Source organism: Macaca nemestrina, chromosome 18 (assembly GCF_043159975.1).
Source record: "Macaca nemestrina isolate mMacNem1 chromosome 18, mMacNem.hap1, whole genome shotgun sequence".
Taxonomy (NCBI): domain Eukaryota; kingdom Metazoa; phylum Chordata; class Mammalia; order Primates; family Cercopithecidae; genus Macaca; species Macaca nemestrina.
This window is the reverse complement of record NC_092142.1, coordinates 15124806-15147379: the sequence shown is the minus strand read 5'-3', so window position 1 is coordinate 15147379 and position 22574 is coordinate 15124806. Positions and strand designations below refer to the sequence as shown.

General features: G+C 44.4%; 1 protein-coding gene and 2 pseudogenes across 1 annotated transcript in view; 2 read left to right on the top strand and 1 right to left on the bottom strand.

Annotated features, from left to right (window-relative positions):
• LOC105467730 (alpha-ketoglutarate dehydrogenase component 4-like) lies at nucleotides 1–1099 on the top strand (annotated as a pseudogene).
• Nucleotides 1100–1216: 117 nt separating this feature from the next.
• Nucleotides 1217–3449, top strand: LOC105467731 (ubiquitin-protein ligase E3A pseudogene; annotated as a pseudogene).
• Nucleotides 3450–4276: 827 nt separating this feature from the next.
• The window catches only part of LOC105467732 (transport and Golgi organization protein 1 homolog), a 28999-nt gene continuing 10701 nt past the window's right edge, over nucleotides 4277–22574 (bottom strand). Inside the window, exons 4-15 of the mRNA XM_071083685.1 lie at nucleotides 20684–20812; nucleotides 17021–17120; nucleotides 16722–16860; nucleotides 13694–13795; nucleotides 12646–12706; nucleotides 12501–12536; nucleotides 12364–12425; nucleotides 12152–12246; nucleotides 10593–10666; nucleotides 8404–8516; nucleotides 6826–6839; nucleotides 4277–5630 (exon numbers count right to left, since the gene is read on the bottom strand). Of these exons, the coding sequence (XP_070939786.1) occupies nucleotides 5338–5630; nucleotides 6826–6839; nucleotides 8404–8516; nucleotides 10593–10666; nucleotides 12152–12246; nucleotides 12364–12425; nucleotides 12501–12536; nucleotides 12646–12706; nucleotides 13694–13795; nucleotides 16722–16860; nucleotides 17021–17120; nucleotides 20684–20812 (1218 nt within the window). The 3' untranslated portion in view covers nucleotides 4277–5337. The remainder of the gene's footprint in view (nucleotides 5631–6825; nucleotides 6840–8403; nucleotides 8517–10592; nucleotides 10667–12151; nucleotides 12247–12363; nucleotides 12426–12500; nucleotides 12537–12645; nucleotides 12707–13693; nucleotides 13796–16721; nucleotides 16861–17020; nucleotides 17121–20683; nucleotides 20813–22574) is intronic.

Here is a 22574-nt window from a genome sequence, read left to right as displayed (position 1 = left end):
AGGTGCCCCCAACAACTCCTGCTCTGAGATAAAAAATGAACAAGAAAGGTGCTAGAATTGATTTTAAAGATGTGACTTACGCCCCTTCTCGGGGTCATGATGGGCAGCAAGATGGCGTCTGCCAGTAGGGTCGTTCACGTTTATTGCCCAAGAGAAGTGAATGCACGTACTGTCTCTGTACCTAAATGTTCATAGAAAAAAAAGAGTTACTAGCAAAGAACTGGGGTCCAGAGCTGAGGGATTCCAGCCTGGCAGCAGGAGTGTGGCGTCTCAGCAGGTAGTCAAACCACACACTCCTTTTTTTTTTTTTTGAGACGGAGTCTCGCTCTGTCGCCCAGGCTGGAGTGCAGTGGCCGGATCTCAGCTCACTGCAAGCTCCGCCTCCCGGGTTTACGCCATTCTCCTGCCTCAGCCTCCCGAGTAGCTGGGACCTACAGGCGCCTGCCACCTTGCCCGGCTAGTTTTTTTGTACTTTTTAGTAGAGACGGGGTTTCACCGTGTTAGCCAGGATGGTCTCGACCTCCTGACCTCGTGATCCGCCCGTCTCGGCCTCCCAAAGTGCTGGGATTACAGGCTTAAGCCGCCGAGCCCGGCCCACACACTCCATTAATAAGATTTCCTGACAGAAGAGACAATCCTAAACTCAATGTATCCGAAGCTTTGAGATCAGCAGGGCTACCATCTCACTATTTTGTAATTTCACAACATTCTAAGGGAAGTAAATCACCAGATTTGCTTATGTATCAGGGTCCACCAGATACTGCAGAAATAATAAAACATTATCTCAGAAATACAGAAGGAAACTTGTGTCTCAAGAAGAAATTGAATTTATCCAACATGGAGGTCCTGAATAACCATGGTGGCTGCTGTTTGTCATCAGACAATAGAATTGTCTTTACAATAAAGGACTTCCAAAATGACAGATGAGAAACTGTATATGAAACACCTTTAATAAATACCATGAAAAAAATGAAATATAGAAAATTTAGATGGACACTTGTATTTCCTAATTTATGTATCTTGGGAAGCTTCTCCACAAGCTTACCTAATTATTTATACACTTTATACTTATTAAAGTATACATTTTTTAATGTTAGCCTATTAAAAAAAAAAAGATGTGACTTACTTAACAGAAGAGAAGGTATGTGAAATTCTTGAATTGTGTAGAGAAAGAGAGGATTATTCCCCTTTAATCCTTGTTATTAGAGGAGTTTTTTCTAGTGCTGAGGCATTGGTACAGAGCTTCCAGAAAGTTAAACAACACACCAAGGAAGAACTGAAATCTCTTTAAGCAAAGGATGAAGACAAGGATGAAGATGAAAAGGAAAAAGCTGCATGTTCTGCTGCTGCTGTGGAAGAAGACTCAGAAGCATCTTCCTCAAGGATAGGTGATAGCTCACAGGGAGACAACAATCTGCAAAAATTAGGCCCTAATGATGTGTCGGGATATTGATGCCATTAGAAGGGTCTACACCAGATTGCTCTCTAATGAAAGAATTGAAACTGCCTTTCTCAATGCATTTGTATATTTGTCGCCTAACGTGGAATGTGACTTGACGTATCACAACGAATACTCTTGAGATCCGAATTATCTGAATTTGTTCATTTTCGTAATGGAGAATAGAAATCTCCACAGTCCTGAATATCTGGAAATGGCTTTGCCATTACTTTGCAAAGCAATGAGCAAGCTACCCCTTGCAGCCCAAGGAAAACTGATCAGACTGTGGTCTAAATACAATGCAGACCAGATTTGGAGAATGATGGAGCCATTTCAGCAACTTATGACTTACAAAGTCATAAGCAATGAATTTAACAGTTGAAATCTAGTGAATGATGATGATGCCGTTGTTGCTGCTTCGAAGTGCTTGAAAATGGTTTACTATGCAAATGCAGTTGGGAGGGGAAGTAGACACAAACCACAATGAGGAAGATGATGAAGAACCCATCCCTGAGTCCAGTGACCTGACACTTCGGGAGCTTTTGGGAGAAGAAAGAAGAAACAAGAAAGGTCCTCGAGTGGACCCCCTGGAAACTGAACTTGGTGTTAAAACCCTGGATTGTCGAAAACCACTTATCCCTTTTGAAGAGTTTATTAATGAACCACTGAATGAGGTTCTAGAAATGGATAAAGATTATACTTTTTTTCAAAGTAGAAACAAAAAACAAATTCTTTTATGACATGTCCCTTTATATTGAATGCTGTCACAAGGAATTTGGGATTTTGACAATAGAATTCGCATGTACAGTGAACGAAGAATCACTGTTCTCTACAGCTTAGTTCAAGGACAGCAGGTGAATTCATATTTGAAACTCAAAGTTAGATGTGACCTTATCATAGATGATGCACTTGTCCGGCTAGAGATGATCGCAATGGAAAATCCTGCAGACTTGAAGAAGCAGTTGTGTGTGGAATTTGAACGAGAACAAGGAGTTGATGAGGGAGGTGTTTCCAAAGAATTTTTTCAGCTGGTTGTGGAGGAAATCTTCAGTCCAGATACTGGTATGTTCACATATGATAAATCTACAAAATTGTTTTGGTTTAATCCATCTTCTTTTGAAACTGAGGGGTCAGTTTACTCTAATCGGCATAGTACTGGGTCTGGCTATTTACAATACCTGTGTACTGGATGTACATTTTCCCATGGTTGTCTACAAGAAGCTAATGGGGAAAAAAGGAACTTTTCGTGACTTGGGAGACTCTCATCCAGTTCTATCTCAGAGTTTAAAGAGGGAATGTGGAAGATGACATGATGATCACTTTCCAGATATCACAGACAGATCATTTTGGTAACCCAATGACGTATGATCTAAAGAAAAATGGTGATAAAATTCCAACGACAAATGAAAACAGGAGGGAATTTGTTAATCTTTATTCTGACTACATTCTCAATAAATCAGTAGAAAAACAGTTCAAGGCTTTTCGGAGAGGTTTTCATATGGTGACCAATGAATCTCCCTTGAAGTACTTATTCAGAACAGAAGAAATTGAATTGCTTATATGTGGAAATCGGAATCTACATTTCCAAGCACTAGAAGAAACTACAGAATGATGGTGGCTATACCAGGGACTCTGTTCTGATTAGGGAGTTCTGGGAAGTTGTTCATTCCTTTACAGATGAACGTAAAAGATTCCTCTTGCAGTTGAAAATGGGCACAGACAGAGCACCTGTGGGAGGACTAGGAAAATTAAAGATGATTATACCCAAAAATGGCCCAGACATGGAAAGGTTACCTACATTTCATACTTGCTTTAATGTGCTTTTACTTCTGGAATATTCAAGCAAGGAAAAACTTGAAGAGAGATTCTTTTTTTTTTTTTTTTTTTGAGACAGAGTCTGGCTCTGTTGCCCAGGCTGGAGTGCAGTGGCCGGATCTCAGCTCACTGCAAGCTCCGCCTCCCGGGTTCCCGCCATTCTCCCGCCTCAGCCTCCCGAGTAGCTGGGACTACAGGCGCCCACCACCACGCCCGGCTAGTTTTTTGTATTTTTTTTTTAGTAGAGACGGGGTTTCACCATGTTAGCCAGGATGGTCTCGATCTCCTGACCTCGTGATCCACCCGTCTCGGCCTCCCAAAGTGCTGGGATTACAGGCTTGAGCCACCGCGCCCAGCCTAAGAGAGATTCTTGAAGGCCATCATGTATGCCAAAGGATTTGGCATGCTGTAAAACAAAGCAAAATGAAACAAAAAAGGAAGAAAAAATTTAAAAATTTTAAAAATATAACAAGAAGGATAAATTTTTGGTGGTGATAGTGTCCCGGTACAAAAATGCTGTAAGTTAGTGAACCACAGTAGTCACCTATGTCTGTGCCTCCCTTCTTTATTGGGGGCATGTGGGCTGGAACAGCAGATCTCAGCTACAGATATGAACAAATCCTTTATTATTATTATTTTGTGTGTGAAAGTGTTACATATTTTTTCACTTGTATATACACAGAGAGGTTTCTCTGAATATTTATTTTAAGGGTAAAATCACTTTTGCTTGTGTTTATTACTGCTTGAAGTTGAGCGTTTTGAGCATTTAAAAAATAAATGCCAACAGAACTACTCTCCCAAGGAAAATATTGCCACCATTTGTAGACAATGTAACCTTCAAGCCTGTGCTACTTTTTTGTCCCTGTATCTAAATCAAATCAGGAACTGTATTTTTTTTTTTAATGATTTGCTTTTGAAACTTGAAGTCTTGAAAACAGTGTGATACAATTACTACTGTTCTAGCCCCCAAAGAGTTTTCTCTGCAAAATCTTGAGAATCAATAAAGATGGAAGGGAGAAACTGGAATGTTTTAACTGCAGCCCTCAGAACTTTAGTAACAGCACAACAAATTAAAAACTCATGCCACAGTATGTCGTCTTTGTGTGTCTTGCAATGAACTGTTTCAGTAGCCAATTGTCTTTGTTAGTATATGAAAGGACAGGGATTTTTGTTCTTGTTGTTATTTTAAGCTTACTGGGGAAAGTGCAGTTGGTAAAATGAAATGGTAGTCAAGCCTACTGCAACAAAGTTAGGAAGTCTGTTGTTTATTATAAACAAATAGCATGTGAAAGTGCACTTCAGATAGATTTTTTATTAATTACTTATTACCTAGATTTTAAATAGACAATCCAAAGTCTCCCCTTCCTGTTGCCATCATCTTGTTAAATCAGCCATTTTATTGAGGCACGTGGTGAGTGTTGCAACACAATGACAAAGATGGCTACTGCGCCTTGTGTTAATTAATCATACAGTCAGCTAACCTGGAAATGAATGAAACTATTACTTCTAAGAATTACCTTGTAAAGCCCCACCAGTAAAATTTAATTCAAAACACGTTAAACATTACTTTCATGTACTATGGACAGGTACAAATAGGATTAAATTACTGGATTTTCAGAAGTAAGTAGTTTTCCCTTTCCTAGTCTTCTGTGTACGAGATGTTAATTTCTTTTATTGCATTAAGAAGTAAAAGAGTTATGTATTTTAACTAAAACAAAAAAGTAAAAACAAAACAAAACAAAAAACAGACAGAAAATAATCACCTAGAGAAAATAGTACAGGTCCCAGAGGACACGAGACTGGAAGTGTCTGTCGTCGCAGAAAATCATCAACTGGAGAAGGCGAAAGAGGTACCAGAAGACACTCGAGGGGAGGTGTCTGTGGTCCCAGAAAATCATTGGCTTGAGAAACTGGTTGGGGTCCCAAGGGACACTCAACTGCAGGTGTCTGTGGTCTCAGAAAATCATCCCCTTGAGACAGTGGCTGAGGTGCCAGAAGACACTCGAGGGGAGGTGTCTTGGTCTCAGAAAATCATTAGCTGGAGAAAATGGCTGAGGTCCCAGGGGACAGTCGACGGGAGGGGTCTATGGTCTTAGAAAATCATCAACTGGAGAAGGTGGAAGAGGTACCAGAAGACGCTCGGGAGGTGTCTGCAGTCTCAGAGAGTCATCAGCTGGAGAAAACAGGAAAGGTCCCAGGGGACAGGCAACTGGAGGGGTCTGCGGTCTCAGAAAATCATGAGCTGGAGAAAATGGGAGAGGTCCTAGGGGACAGTCGACCGGAGGGGTCTGTGGTCTCAGAAAATCATCAACTGGAGAAGGTGGAAGAGGTACCAGAAGACACTCGGGAGGTGTCTGCAGTCTCAGAGAGTCATCAGCTGGAGAAAATGGGCGAGGTCCCAGGGGACTGTCTGTGGGAAGTGGTCTCAGAAAATCATCAGCTGGAGAAGGTGGAAGAGGTACCAGAAGACACTCGGGAGGTGTCTGCAGTCTCAGAAAATCCTCAGCTGGAAAAGGTGGCTGAGGTACCGGAAGACACTCGAGGGGAGGAGTCTGTGATTTCATAAAATCATCAGCTGCAAAAAATGGTAGAGGTACCAGGGGATACTCGACTGGAGGTGTCTGTGGTCCCAGAAAGTCATCAACTGGAGAAAATGGTAGAGGTCCCAGGGGACACTCAATGGGAGGTGTCTGTGGTCTCAGAAAATCATCAACTGGAGTAGGTGGAAGAGGTACCAGAAGACACTCGAGGGGAGATGACTGTGGTCTCAAAAAATCTTCAGCTGGAGAAAATGGTAGAGGTCCCAGGGGACACTGGGGTGGAGTTGTCTGTGATCTCAGAAAATCATCAGCTAAAGACAATGACTGAGATACCAGAAGACACTTGACGGGAGCTGTCCGTGGTCTCAGAAAATCATTAGCTGGAGAAGGTGGAAGAGGTATCAAAAGACACTCGATGGGAGATGACTGTGGTCTCAGAAAATCATCAGCTGGAGATAATGGTCGAGGTCCGATGGGACATTCGACTGGAGGTGTCTGTGGTCTCAGAAAATCATCAACTGGAGAAGGTGGAAGAGGCACAAAAAGACACTTGATGGGAGGTGACGGCAGTCTCAGAAAATAATCGGCTGGAGAAAATAGTCGAGGTCCCAGGGGACAGTCAACGGGCGGTGTCTGTGGTCTCAGAAAATCAACTGGAGAAGGTGGAAGAGGTATCAGAAGACACTCGAGGGGAGTTGTCTCCAGTCTTAGAAAATCCTCACCAGGAGAAGGTGGTTGAGGTACCAGAAGACACTCGAGGGGAGGTGTCTGTGGTCTCAGAAAATCATCAGTGGTAGAAAATGGTCGAGGTCTCAGAGGACACTCGACGGGAGGTGTCCGTGGTCTCAGAAAATCATCAACTGGAGAAGGTGAAAAAGGAACCAGAAGACACTCGAGGGGAGGTGTCTGTGGTATCAGAAAATCATCAACTGGAGAAGGTTTGAAAAAGGAACCAGAAGACACTCGAGGGGAGGTGTCTGTGGTATCAGAAAATCATCAACTGGAGAAGGTGAAAGAGGTACCAGAAGACACTCAAGGGGAGTTGTCTGTGGTCTCAGAAAATCGTCAGCTTGAGAAGGTGGAAGAGATAGCAGAAGACACTCGAGGGGAGATGATTGTGGTCTCAGAAAATCATCAGCTGGAGAAAATGGCCAAGGTCCCAGGTGACACTTGAAGGGAGGTATCTGTGGTCTCAGAAAATCCTCAGCTGGAGAAGGTGGTTGAGGCACCAGAAGACAATCGAGGGGAGGTGTCTGTGGTATCAGAAACTTATCAACTGGAGAAGGTGAAACAGATACCAGAAGACACTCGAGGGGAGGTGTCGGTGGTCTCAGAAAATCATCAACTGGGGAAGGTGAAAGAGGTACCAGAAGACACTTGAGGGGAGCTGTCTGCGGTCTGAGAAAAGCATCAGCTGGAGAAAATGGTAGAGGTCCCAGGCGACACTCGATGGGAGGTGTCCGTGGCATCAAAAAATCATCAACTGGAGGAGGTGGAAGACATACAAAAAGACACCCAAGGGGAGTTGACTGTGGTCCCAGAAAATATCCAGCTGGAGAGAATGGTAGAGGTCCCAGGGGACAGGCGATGGGAGGTATCTGTGGTCTCAGAAAATCATCAACTAGAGAAGGTGGAAGAGGTACCAGAAGACACTCCAGGGGAGTTATCTGCGGTCTCAGAAAATCCTCAGCTGGAGAAGGTGGTGGAGGTACCAGAAGACACTTGAGGGGAGGTGTCTGTCGTTTCAGAAAATCATCAGCAGGAGAAAATGGCCACAGTCCCAGAGGACACTCGACGGGAGGTGTCTGTGGTATCAGAAAATCATCAGCTGGAGAAAATCGTTGAGGTCCCAGGGGATACTCTACGGGAGGTGTCTGTGGTCCCAGAAAACCATCAACTGGAGAAGGTGGAAGAGGCACCAGAAGACGCTCGATGGGAAGTGTCTGTGGTCTCAGAAAATCATCAGCTGGAGAAAATGGTAGAGGTCCTAGGGGACACTTGAGGGAAAGTGTCTGTGGTTTCAGAAAATCATCAACTGGAGTAGGTGGAAGATATACAAAAGGACACTCAAGGGGAGATAACTGTGCTCTCAAAAAATCTAATGGTAGAGGTCCCAGGGGACACTTGACTGGAGGTATCTCTGGTCTCAGAAAATTATCAACTGGAGAAGGTGAAAGAGGTACCAGAAGACACTCAAAGGGAGGTATGTGTGGTCTCAGAAAATCATCAGCTGGAGAAAATGGTAGAGGTTCCAGAGGACACTCGACCGGAGGGGTCTGTGGTCTCAGGAAATCATCAACTGGAGAAGGTGGAAGAGGTACCAGAAGACACTCAAGGGGAAGTGGCTGTGGTTTCAGAAAATCATCAGCTGGAGAAGGTGGAAGAGGTACCAGAAGACACTCAAGCAGAGATATGTGTGGTCTCAGAAAATCATCAGCTGGAGAAAATGGTAGAGGTCCCAGGGGACACTCGAATGGAAGTGTCTGTCGTCTCAGAAAATCATCAGTTGTAGAAGGTGGTTGAGGTCCTAGGGGACATTCGAGTTGAGAAATAGTCAGAGGTCCCAGAAAACCTTTAGCTGATGGAAGTGGTTGAGCTCCCAGATGATACTGAGATGGAGGAGGCGGCTGGTGGCCCATCCATTGTCTTAAAGGTTCAGCCATGAGGTAGGGCGAGCAGGGCAATCCTGAGGAATGATGATGCTCCACTGCAACCATACTGACCTGTAGGGCAGAAGGAGGAAATGTTTTCACATATATTCATTTGATGGACAAAATTACCACCACCAACACAGGCTGCACCTTCTGTTGCTGGTGATAGTTTTTTGCACCTTTCCATCCTCCAGGTTTCAAAATAGCATTATCAGTGTTATAATATCACTCTTCCACTAAGTACTGCCGACAGCTGGGGAATAAAGAAGAGTCACTGGGACACACTGTTGTCTCCACATGCCACTGTGTCTGTCTGCAAATGTAGGCAGGCTGGCGTCCTGCCCCAGGGAAGACAGAGTCATAACAGAGTAATAAAGCAGCATGTGTGAGACACAGGAGTGTCTATGTCTATCCTCATTCCTCCCTCACAGCCATCACCAGAGCATTTTCCTTGCACCAGGTCAACAGACAGTAAGAGAGGCATGAAAAGCCCATTGTCCACACATGTTGCAGCTTCTTTTTGGAGAATGTTTTCCAGGCCTTTTACGTTCTGTCTCTGATTCTCAGAACTCTGCAAGGTCAGTGTGACCACCCTGCTCAAAATCTAAGAAAACAGAGGTTTGCAGAGGAAGGAGAAAATGTGCCCAGGGTCACAAAGCTTGCAAGAGGCCGAGTGGAAGTTGATTCCAGCTCTCCCTGCAGGACCCGCTCATTTCCCCCTCTGTTTCCCTTCTTGACAAAGGATCTTCTTCACTCTGGAGGTGCCACCCATGAGAACGAAGAGTTCTGGGGAGATGTGGATTCCTGAAGAGCTGCAGGGGAACTGGGAGAGGGTTTTCTGAGAGAACAATCCTACATCAAGAAGTCAGTTAGGGCCGGGCGCGGGGGCTCAAGCCTGTAATCCCAGCACTTTGGGAGGCCGAGACGGGCGGATCACGAGGTCAGGAGATCGAGACCATCCTGGCTGACACAGTGAAACCCCGTCTCTACTAAAAAATACAAAAAAACTAGCCGGGCGAGGTGGCGGGCGCCTGTAGTCCCAGCTACTCGGGAGGCTGAGGCAGGAGAATGGCGTGAACCCGGGAGGCGGAGCTTGCAGTGAGCCAAGATCACGCCACTGCACTCCAGCCTGGGCGGCAGAGCGAGACTCTGTCTCAAAAAAAAAAAAAAAAAAAAAAAAAGAAGTCAGTTAGGCATGGCTGTAATATTTCTTTTCACTCCCAGGTAATACCAAATTGTAAATGCATTAAGACATAAAGAATACTTTTGTCCATGGAAAAATGAGGTGGGAATTCTAAACAAAGCAAGTTTTAAAAATGTGTTTGACTTCAAGTGTACAAGTCCCATCATGTGTAATCATAGGACTTGGCAGCTGTTGCAGGTACAGAGGCCACACAAGAACCAGCGTAGCTGAGCATCATTTAAGGCCTTCATTTGGAATTGTCCCTTGGTAATAAGTTACATTCACTCTTCACTAACTCACACTCGGGGCCTATTTGCTATTACAAATATGGAACCTCTGACACTGAGAATATTAGATCAGGGGCACCACTGGGTGGGGATGAAGGTGTTTTTGCACCACACAGTTACCAAGAGGGATGGGACTGTGATGGACTATGGAATTGGCCTTGTCAAAGAGCATTCGAAATTGCACAAAGCACAAATTAATGTTGGATTAATGAGTTTTCACTATCTTCTGGGAATACAGCAGATATTTCAAATGTTAATCTCCTACCTTAGAGCAGAAAACAAACAAAATCACAGCAAAAGAAAGAAAACCCCACATATTTCAGAAATGAGACCTCACAACATCTGGAGTAAAGAGGGTTAGTGGGAGTTCACTGCACCATGAGACCTACAGTAGTAGAGGTCAGGGGCACCTCCTCGTGTTGGTTCTGGAAACAGAACAGTAAAAGCCCTTCAGCCCTCGGCCCCTGAGCATTTATGGATTCTAGAGGTGCCACCAACGATGATCAGCTGGGAACGGAGAAGCCTGAAAGCTCATGGGGAAGATTTTGCTTCTGAAAAAGTCCAGACAGAAAAGGCACCACAGAACCCACAGAGCAGAGGCCAGGCCAGGAGAGGGCGTTGTAGGAAAAGACCAAAGTGTCCTGATATAGGAAGAGTGAAAACCACCGCAGCATTTACCTTTGTCTTCTCTGTGTTTCCAGCTGGGACGCAGCTGCTGTTCCTCATGGGAACTGAATGAGGTCCTGAATCTGCTAAGGGCCAGAGAAGGGAATGGGGCTAAATCTGGCTTGCATGTTCTGTGCAGAGTGAGAAACCCCCCACACCCTCCACTGCCATCTCACTCTCTGCCACACAGGTCCCTTACCACAGGGGCAGGGTTTCTTGACCACATGCCTCAGAGGAATCTGGAGCCCTCGGGGCCCTCATCCTTGAGGAAGACACCACAGAGCCCTGGTCCAGGGGTATTCTTAACTCTCAACAGGCTGTGAACAGGTCGGGCTCTAACCAGCTGGAAATGAGCTCTAAATCAGTACATATCAGAGGAACTCACTCATCATGTAAGCACAGACCCAAAATTAAAATAGGAACAGCCATGTTTGGAAGAGTATCAGTAAACCCTGGATAGGAACAACACTGCGCCTCTTCTTCAAGCCATAGGGGCATTTAAAATTCTGTGGATTCATAGTTAATCTAACTTTCATACCCGGCCAGGTATTATCAATACTTATGAACAGAAATGGACATAAAAAGATGAACAGTCATGAGAAAAGGTAAGAGCTACAGAAATTAACTGGAAAGTTTTAGGGTTACACTTCAAATGTTAGAGGAGTAAGATTACATAGAAATTTAACTTGCTAACGGAGTTATATAGTTGACAACAAACAACTTAAACAAACAAAAAGAATGAAGGAAGTTCCAAAAAGTGTAAATAAATACTTCTTCTTCTTCTTTTTTTTTTTTTTTTCTGAGACAGAGTCTCGCTCTGTCGTCCAGGCTGGAGTGCAGTGGCGCAATCTCGGCTCACTGCAAGCTCCGCCTCCCAGGTTCACACCATTCTCCTGCCTCAGCCTCCTGAGTAGCTGGGACTACAGGCACGCGCCACTGTGCCCGGCTAATTTTTTTTGTATTTTTAGTAGAGACGGGGTTTCACCATGTTAGCCAGGATGGTCTCGATCTCCTGACCTTGTGATCCGCCCACCTTGGCCTCCCAAAGTGCTAGAATTACAGGCGTGAGCCACTGCGCCCAGCCTGCTTCTTTTCTTAAAGCAGATTTCATGCTACAGTATTGATCCATGAAGACATGGCCAGAAAATCTGTGCTCTCATCCCCAAATGTGGCTCCCATTCTAAAGTGCTATTGCTGTTTCCTCAAATGAAAGAAAAATAATGCCTTTACACTGAGTCAAGACGGAAAGGGGAGCCAGCCCATTTGCCTTCTAGGCTCATCTCCTCAGTTAAAAGGAGCCACGACATCAGGGTGGGGCAATGTCCACAGTCGGTGGAGCGGCCTGAGCTCCACCATTCACAGGGGACCAGCCAAGAGCCATTCAGCTAGGGCACTTGAGATAAATAGGGTCCTGTCACCCAGTGGGACAACTGTTCTCTTTGTAAGTGCTTGGAATTGTTTCCAGGAAACATAACAATTACCCCACCCGAGCCCTCACCCCCAAAAGGAGAAGCAGGGTGTGTGGATTGTGCAGCAGAAGTTAAGCAGCTGCCTTCACAGCGAGCTCCTACCTCTCCAGAGACGGTTCTTTAGGCCCGGTCGTCCCTGGACTGGCTCCTGACTCATGTGTCTCTCTGGCATTCTCTGCTTTTCCCTCATTTCACACCTACAAGACAGAGGAATAATTGACTTGAAGAATTAAAACACCAAGTTCTTTACTAGACACTCAAAGCTTTATCTTAAAACAAACACATCCTTTAAAATGTCCATCACAATGACCTACCCGTGCTGCTTGTAGGCAGCCTTCCTCTCAGCCATCTCCCTCTGCAAGGCTTGAGCACAGACCTGTGGGGAGAAAAATACATCCGCGTCCTGACCTGGCAGACTATGTCCAAAAGCAAGGAAAACAAACAAACTTACCCAGTTGTCAAGAGCCTTTCTTGTATAAGGGGTGATCTGAAAAAGCCAACACATGAGAAATTGAATGTTGAGAGAGTCTAAGGGCCGTGGCATCATCTGCATCAGCACTGAACAATCCTACAACCCTGGGGAGGAAGGTCCTTACTTTGCATCTGTAGGAGTCCTCTGTCCGCCACTGCAACTGTTGCATGTCTTGAAACATTTTCCTGTGGATTACAATCACTTTCATCAGATAAAGCACCACTCTCAGGATGATTTTAAATAATCTGCCATGTTTCTGTTATCCTCACAACTGTACCCTTACATAATCTATCTATAGCTAGAAAACATACTTCAGATGGCTATAAAAGTACAGTCTGGGCCGGGCACGGTGGCTCACGCCTGTAATCCCAGCACTTTGGGAGGCCGAGGTGGGTGGATCACAAGGTCAGGAGATCAAGACCATCCTGGCTAATACAGTGAAACCCCATCTCTACTAAAAACACAAAAAATTAGCCAGGCATGGTGGCAGGCACCTGTAATCCCACCTACTCGGGAGGCTGAGGCAGGGGAATCGCTTGAACCTGGGAGGCGGAGGTTGCAGTGAGCCGAGATCACACATTGCACTCCAGCCTGGGTGACAGAGTGAGATTCTGTCTCAGGAAAAAAAAAAAAAAGTACAGTCTGATCCAAACTGTTGCTATATTGATTTCTCCTCTTTTGCTTAATGCCTGCTAACTTCTGAGTTGACAATTTCCTTCCCCATTCTCAGCATACCCCTAATTCGTCCTTCATTGGGCATCTTTTATCATAAAGCTCTATTCTCTTTGTATTAACATCCTTGCCATGTTTCACAGAGCAGAAACAGCTGGGCTTATAAACAGGCATAGTCCTTTTGAAGGATGGGGTTGATCCTACAACAAGACACTTTCCTAAGGATGACAACAACTCACACCACCCCTAGAATGGCTGGTATGAACCGAGTTTCCACACAGTCTAGCTGTTAATGGGGTCAGGAGACGTTTTGCTACTTCACATCTTTTGGTCACTGGTAAATCTTAAGGTACTTTGTTTTCTCTTTTGTGAATTCTCTCTCTCGCTCTCTCGATATGTCTTCTGACCATTTGTTTCTATTTCTGTATTTACTGGGTCTAAACATTGTACAAAGGTTAAAAACAACACCCAAGAGGGTGGGGTTCAGTTTCTGAACTCACTTGTAGGTGCGTATTTTTTTCATAACCAATTTCCCATTTTCCTCTGCGTCTGAGAGCTGCCTCTCCTTTTCTGCTTGCTCACATTCTTTCATTCTCAGCTTCCTGAGATGAGAAGGGACAGAAATGCACACACATGATTCACTAGCCTGCGTGGGATCCTCTCTGCCCTTCTGGTATCTAAAGGCTGTGATTCAAAAGTCTCTCCCGCAACCTTCCTACAAATGAACCAACTGATTCTCACAACCGAAGGGAGAACTGACACCTCCCCTTGAGAGACAAAGAAAAATCACACTCTGGACTGCTGGCAAGTCACCTGTCATTTCCAGCTCATCTTCATAGTTCTATAGTCCTATTCTTTAGTAAATAAAGACTATTAAAAGCTTCTATGAGGTGCACTATGTGCGTCTCTGGGGTCAGTTTTGTGCTTCACACAGCGAAAGCCCATTTTAGTTCAGTGTGAAAAACCAGACCTCCCCAACTCATCACAACTAACTCCATCGGGAGCAGAGGATTGCTCCTCATCTGACTCCTCCTGTGGGAGACCCGATTCTCAGTCAGAGGCTGATGCCAGAACCCAATCAGTCTCAGAGAGATCCTTCCAGAATATGGTGTCATTAACCCTGCAGTTCGCTACTGCATTTTGCCATGATTCAGGACTGGAACTCTTGTCATTGACTTTAAAGATCCTGGTTGAGAGAAAAGGCAATCTGAATGCTGGGTGCATCTATTGAATTAGAAATGATCGGAATGGCTCCTAAGTCAGGGTGTTATGTCCTGAAAACCATCCACCCTGGTGCTGACTGACTCTAACAAGGTTCAATTCACAGTGAGGGTAGAAAAAGGAAATGGCCTAAAAAGGTAGGTTTGCTGTGTTGCCCTCACACGACTTGATTCATGGTCCTGATCCTAAGGATCTCACCTGATACTTGATTTTATAGGAAGGATGTATAAAATTCCAAGAACCCTAGGAAACAGGGACAAACACACTTCAAAGAGAAAGTTAATGCACTTGTCTCTGACCACAGGGCATCCTTTAGCACATGCTGTCTGGAGTGGCCTTAAGCACGGAGTGTGTGGTGAGGTCCTGAGGATGCAATGGGAGCAGGGTCCTGTTCCCCCTTTAAAGGAGCTCACAGTTTAATGCAAATGAGAAGCCAGAGAGGACATCACTACTCCTGCTGTGCACTTGGGAACTAGAAACACAAAACCTGACTCTGGAGGGAAGCTAAGGAAGCGTTCTGCTCTTGAGTTGACGCAAGTGCATCTGAAGCTTCTGATCTCCCATAAGAACAATGGGGGACACCAAACAGAATATAAAACCCATGATTGAATGCATCAAATTGCTAACACGGCAGTAAAGAGACATGAGGTCAAGATGGAGAAGAAGGAAACCCAGGACGAAGGTCGGCCTCGCATTTGGAACCCATTTCCCTGAGTTTCATTGCTGAATTCCAGAAGGGACTATGAGATGCAAAGAATCAGAGCAGCTTTTGTACACATGCATGGGATTAGATGGAAAAGAAGTGGATTGAGGGTCTGGCAATGAAAGTGACCCGTACTGAAGTCCACTGGCTCTGGTTGAGACCCAGAAGAGTCACACATCAGAATAGAGGTGGACAGGAAATACCCTGGCCTTTGCAGGGACTGAGCCTGCACTGATGACCTTAATTGCTGCCTGTATGGAGGACCCCTGACCAAGCCCCAGAAGTGGGCTCCCATCTGTTCTGTGGCAGATAACACGCTAGTGGGCCTTAATTCACTGCTGAATATTTTTCAACAAGTATCTCACATTTAACAAGAAAAGATCAGTCATATGGCAGCAAAATACAATGTAATATGACCAAAACGTGAAAGACTGTGAAAATGAATCTGGAGGTGACCCAAACATTAAATTCAACAATCCAGGCCGGGTCCGGTGGCTCACTCTGGGAGGCTGAGGCAGGCGGATCGCCTCAGGTCAGGAGTTCAAGACTAGCCTGGCCAACATGGTGAAATCCTGTCTCTACTAAAAATACAAAAATTGGGCCGGGCGTGGTGGATCACGCCTGTAATCCCAGCACATTGGGAGGCCGAGGTGTGCGGATCATGATATCAGGAGTTCAAGACCAGCCTGGTCAATACGGCGAAACCGTGTCTCTACTAAAAATACAAAAATTATCTGGGCATGGTGGCATGTGCCTGTAGTCCCAGCTACTCGGGAGGCTGAGGCAGAAGAATTGCTTGAACCTGGGAGGTGAAGGTTTTAGTGAGCCAAGATCACACCACTGCACTCTAGCCTGGGCGACAGAGTGAGACTTTGTCTCAAAAAAAAAAGAAAAAAAAAATTGGCCAAGTGTGGTGGCACACACCTATAATCCAAGCTACTCGGGAGGCTGAGGCAGAATTTCTTGAACCTGGGATGCAGAGGTTGCAGTGAGCCAAGATTGCGCCACAGCATGCCAGCCTGGGTGACAGAGTGAGACTCTATCTCAAAATTAAAAAAAAAAAAATAGTGGTGGCTCACGCCTCTAATCCCAGCAGTCTGGGAGGCTGAGGCGGGTGGATCACCTGATATCAGAAGTTGGAGACCAGCCTGGACAACATGGTGAAACCTCATCTTTAGTAAAAATACAAAAATCAGCTGGGCTTGGTGGTAGGCACCTGTAATCCCAGCTACTTGGGAGGCTGAGGCAGGAGAATCACTTGAACCCAAAAGGCAGTGAGCCAAGATTGTGCCATTGCACTCCAGCCTGGGCAACAAGAGCAAAGCTCCATCTCAGGAAAAAAAAAAAAAAAAAGAGAGAGAGAGAAAGGAAAATCAATGCCAGTACTAGCACCTCCTGTTCCCCCCAAAAAAATTACAAACAAGAATGTAGGAAGGGAAAGGAGTTATGCAGATTAAACTAATCGAGCAGAAAGGACAAACTCAATTTTGTACCCACTGAATTTGCCACAAATATTGCAGAAAATATTCTCAAGGATATTACAGTTGTCTACTTTGATTGGCACATGGTTCATACAACAGTGTTTGTGTCAAGGCACATCTTACCCTTCCTCGGTAGTCTTCCTCTGTCCATGGATTTGGTAATGACTGTTGACCTTCGTTGTCACCTTATGGACCTCAGCTCGAACTTTGGCTTCCATATATCTCCATGAAGTAAAGAGGTCTTCCAGGCCAATTTTAATTCCTGGAAAGGAAGAAACCCTTTTCTTTGTGTGCATACAAGTGGACCTCAGCCCTTGGTGAGGGTGAAGAGAGAAGGTGAGAAACCTGAGGGCAAGAAGCTGTTCTTTCCCTTTCCAGGTCAAACTCATTTCCATGCTATGGGGATTCCAACAGAGCCATACCTTCTTGGCTACGGCTATTGGACCTCCAGGCTCTCCGCTGTACATCCGTAGATCTGTCATGTACATTTTGTAACTTTAAGACAGTCTTGAGGAAAGACACCTGGGAAACAATAATTTAAGAATGACTGCCAGGCACGGTGGCTCATGCCTGTAATCCCAGCACTTTGAGAGGCCGAGGTGGGTGGATCACGGGGTCAGGAGTTCAAGACCAGCCTGGCCAAGATGGTGAAACTCTGTCTCTACTAAAAATACAAAAATTAGGTAAGCCTGGTGGCGCACTCGTGTCGTCCCAGCTACTCGGGAGGCTGAGGCAGGAGAATCGCTTGAACCCGGGAGGTAGAGGTTGCAGTGAGCTGAGATCGCACCATTGCACTCCAGCCTGGTGACAGGGTGAGACTCCATCTCAAAAAAAAAAAAAAAAGAAAAAAAAGACATGAATATACTTCACACAACTGAACTGTACACTTCAACAGGGTTAGATGGTAATTATCATGTTATTAAATATTTTACCACAGGTTAACATGTTTTACAACTTGAAAAGGATGCAATTACCTTTGGCTCTCTGAGTTCCAGAATTTGTAACATTTCACCCCCGCTCTGGAGCATCTTCCTTCTGTCCCTGTTCTACTCAGAGTCCACTTTCCCTTCCCTGACATCACCCTCATTGAGGCTGGTTTGAACCTAATGCAAAACATTCTCACTAACGACTGAATTCCCACCAAGATTTCCATATTGTCACTGTATGATTTTAATCTTCTAAGATATTAAATATTTGTTCTCATCATATTTTATTTATTATTTTTTTTTGAGACGGAGTCTCGCTCTGTCGCCCAGGCTGGAGTGCAGTGGCCGGATCTCAGCTCACTGCAAGCTCCGCCTCCCGGGTTCACGCCATTCTCCTGCCTCAGCCTCCCGGGTAGCTGGGAGTACAGGTGCCCGCCACCTCGCCCGGCTAGTTTTTTGTATTTTTAGTAGAGACGGGGTTTCACCGGGTTAGCCAGGATGGTCTCGATCTCCTGACCTCGTGATCCGCCCGTCTCGGCCTCCCAAAGTGCTGGGATTACAGGCTTGAGCCACCGCGCCCGGCCTGTTCTCATCATAGCTATGACACAATGCAAATCCCGTCTCAGATGTGGGTCAGATACCTCTGAATTTCCTGAAGTAGTCATGGAAATAACTTTTTTTTTTTTAACTTTCTTTTTTTTTTCTTTTTGAGATGGAGTCTCACTCTGTCACTCACGCTGAAATGCAGTGGCGCCACCTTGGCTCACCACAACCTCCACCTCCCAGATTCAAGCGATTCTTATGCCTCGGCCTCCCAAGTAGCTGGGATTACAGGTGCCCGCTACCATGCCTGGGTAATCTTTATCTTTTTAGTATAGATGGGGTTTCACCATGTTGGCCCAACTGGTCTTGAACTCCTGACCTCAAGTGATCCACCTGCCTCAGCCTCCCAAATTGTTGGGATTACAGGTGTGAGCCACCACACCTGGCCTGAAATAATATCTGTCAAATTCTTTGTAGAATTTGTTTTTTCTGATTTCTGCACATAGGATAAAAAACAAAACATGTACTAGGATTTCGAGAGAAGCAATGGGTAACCTAAAAAGATGAAAGAGCAACCACATCTATCCCACAGCTACTGCTAGATTTCATAAGAAAGGTAGCTGGCCCAGTTTGGAGCTAGGAGAATGTCAACCACATGAAGAAATGAGAAGTGAAGAAACGCTGTCATGCATGAACGTTTCATGGCACCCACGATGTCCCTCCTTAGGAGGTAATGAGATAGATGACTAGATGACTAGATGACAAGTAGAAAGATGAGAAGGTGCAAAGTTGTCCAAGTCAAACAGCTCAACTGAACTTTCCTTAACGGAATTTTTTTTTTTTTTTTTTTTTTTTTTTTTGAGACGGAGTCTCGCTGTGTCTCCCAGGCTGGAGTGCAGTGGCGTGATCTCGGCTCACGTGGTGGCTCACACTTGTAATTCCATCACTTTGGGAGGCTGAGGTGGGCGGATCATTTGAGGTCGGGAGTTTGCGACCAGCCTGGCCAACATGGTAAAATCCCGACTCTACTAAAAATACAAAAATTAGCTGGGCGTGGTGGTGGGCACCTGTAATCCCAGCTACTTGGGAGGCTGAGGCAAGAGAACCGCTTGAAGCCAGGAGGTGGAGGTTGCAATGAGCTGAGATCACACGATTATACTCCAGCCTGGGCAACAGAGGGAGACTCATCTCAGAAACAAAACAAACAAAAAAAGTCCCCCAATTTATACCGAAAATTCTCTTTTCAGGACTAAGTGGAGTAGAGAATGTTAAATTGGGCCTAGATACCTTCATAACTCATATATTTTCTGTTTTGTACATATCTTGGAAGGCAGTGCCAAATGATGTGTAATTATCTAAGTTGTAAAAATCAAACATACTTCCTCTTTCCTTGAATATCAAAAAACATTGTGGTATTAGTACTTTTATCTTGGATCATTGTTCAGAAGGAGCTTCAGCCCCCAGACAACCACATTTTTACTGTCATGAATGGCAAGAGAAAATGTAGTTTCATGAATGGCAAGAGAAAATGTAGAGCTCAATTTACCCAATGGACAAAAGGCTCAAAAGGCAAATTATGGCACAACTTAGCAGCCAAATTCTTATCAAGTACAGACTTTTGACATGCTGATTGCTCTCCAGTTGCAACTGGGAACATGCACTTTGACTGATGTCATTCGAAATTACCCTGCCCAGACACATTTACCCATTGCTTCTCTCGAAATCCTAGTACATGTTTTGTTTTTTATCCTATGTGCAGAAATCAGAAAAAACAAATTCCACAAAGAATTTGACAGATATTATTTCAGGCCAGGTGTGGTGGCTCACACCTGTAATCCCAACAATTTGGGAGGCTGAGGCAGGTGGATCACTTGAGCTTCTAAGAGATCACTTGCAGTTCTAAGAGATTCTCTGGGGCTTTCTCTGCATCATGAGACGCAGCGCAGTTCTGCCCTTCACCTTCCTGCAGTTTGTCACCTTGTCCCTATGATCTCAGAGGAACTTTGTCTCAGGCCAATTGTTTGTTCCTTGGGCTCTTTCATTTCCCCTAAAAATCATTTGCTGCCCCTCTAAATTGCCTACATCTCTATCTATCTTCCTTTCCCCTCAGAAGAGGGTGCTCTTTAAGCATCAACCATCTGGCCCTTCTAGCAGCCTCATTTTTCAGCTGGCTCTCATGTTTGTACCTGTTCTATGTTTTTCTTCTCCTGTTAAGCTGTCTGTTGTCAGCTCATTTCTGCAGTGAATCTTTAGAGAGGGGAGTGGAAGCTTTCCTTCCACCCGTACGATAGAATTATAAAGCAGAAGAGTTTAGAAAGAATTTCCTATTTAGGGATGAAATTTCATACTCCATTTCTGATAAATAGCACAAAGGTTAAAAAAACTTATTTTTGACCAAAAGCTCTCCTGACATTCTATTAAACAAACACCAACCTATTTAATTTTCATAATGTAAATGGCAGATATTTTCATAATTCTTATGCTAATAAATCATTTCCCTGATTTTTTGGGTAAAACCACATATTTATAATGAAGTCCAGAAACATTAATTGTTTTAAACAATTTCTTCTCATTTGTGATTACAAGTATATCTCTACAGAAAGTTAGTATACTCACACCAAAGCTAGTTTTCCAGAGGAAAATGCCAAGTGTAGAAATTCCCAGAAACACAATAATGATAGCTATCCAAGGAATTCCAAAAAAGTCAGGCCCAGGCTGAAAATGGTCAGGCAGAGAATTGATAACCTGAAATAATAATAGTAGAAATAACGAAAAGGTCAATGACACTGACAATATTTCAGTCAAAAAGAATCATCCTTAGAAACCGTTAACCTCCTCCAAAATGTAACCACATCCCTCAGATATCAACATGAGATGCCACTGCTACAAAAAAGAACAGAAGTTACCAGTCTCATGTTTTTTGGATGGCTGGTAGTGTTTTTAGGCATTGCAAATGTGGAGTGTCTTTTTTCTTGGTATAAAGCAGGGATATCCAATCTTTTGGCTTCCCTGGGCTATATTAAAAGAAGCAAAGTTGTCTTGGGGCACACATAACATACACTAACAATAGCTGATGATCTAAAAAAAAAAACTCTTTTTTTTTTTCTTTGGAGACAGTCCTGCTCAGTTGCCCAGACTGGAGTGCAGTGGTACAATCTCGTCTCACTGCAACCTCCAGCTCCTGGGCTCAAGCCATTCTCCTGCCTCAGCCTCCCCGGTAGCTGAGATTACAGGTCCCTGCCACCATGCCTGGCTAATTTTTGTATTTTATGTGGAGACGGGGTTTTGCCATCTTGGACAGGGTGGTCTCAAACTCCTGACCTCAGGTGATCTGCCCGCCTTGGCCTCCAAAGTGCTGGGATTACAGGCATGAGCCACCGTGCCTGGCCCAAATCTCATAATGTTTTCACAAAGTTTACAAATTTGTGTTGAACTGCATTCAAAACTGTCCTGGGCCACATGCAGTCTGTCACCCATGGGTAAGACAAGCTAAGTATAAAGTCATTATCTTTTCTTTCTTTTCTTTTCTTTTCTTTTTTTTTTTTTTTATTTTGAGACAAAGTCTTGCTCTGTCGCCCAGTCTAGAGTGCAGTGGCACGATCTTAGCTCACTGCAACCTCCACCTCCCAGGTTCAAGCGATTCTCCTGCCTCAGCCTACTGAGTAACTGGGATTACAGGTGCCTGCCACTGCGCTCTGCTAATTTTTGTATTTTTAGTTGAGACGGGGTTTCACCATCTTGGCCAGGCTGGTATCGAACTCCTGACCTCATGATCCACCCACCTTGGCCTCTCAAAGTGCTGTGATTACAGCCTGGCCAGTAATTATCTTTTCTTTATTTACTTATTTTTTAAATTGATGTATAACATTGGTTGTATTTATCACATTATCACATGATAAAAGAATCCCTCTGAATCATACTTCTCTCTTGGATTATGTGAATCTTTGTCATTTAAAACTCAGCATAAGTAAAAAAAAAAAAAAAAAAAAAAAATACAATGAAGAGATGACTTCATTCACAAATAAGTATCAAATTTTAGTGCTTAAAAATTACCAAGGTGGGCCAGGCGCAGTGGCTCACGCCTGTAATCCCAGCACTTTGGGAGGCCCAGGCGGGTGGATCACGAGATCAGGAGATCGAGTCCATCCTAGCTAACATGGTGAAACCCCATCTCTACTAAAAATACAAAAAATTAGCAGGGCACGGTGGCACGTACCTGTAGTTCCAGCTACTTGGGAGGCTGAGGCAGAAGAACCGCTTGAACCAGGGAGGCAGAGATTGCAGTGATCCGAGATCATGCCACTGCACTTCAGCCTGGGTGACAGAGCAAGACTCCGTCTCAAAAAAAAAAAAAAAAAAAAAAAAAAAAAAATTACCAACGTGGAGATTATGAAAATGGCAAAATGGCATGAATAGTGTGGAATTTCTCTAAGATTGTTGATATTAATTCCATTAGACTCTTATGCGAACCACATCACAATTGTAACCACGTTACAATATGGTAAAG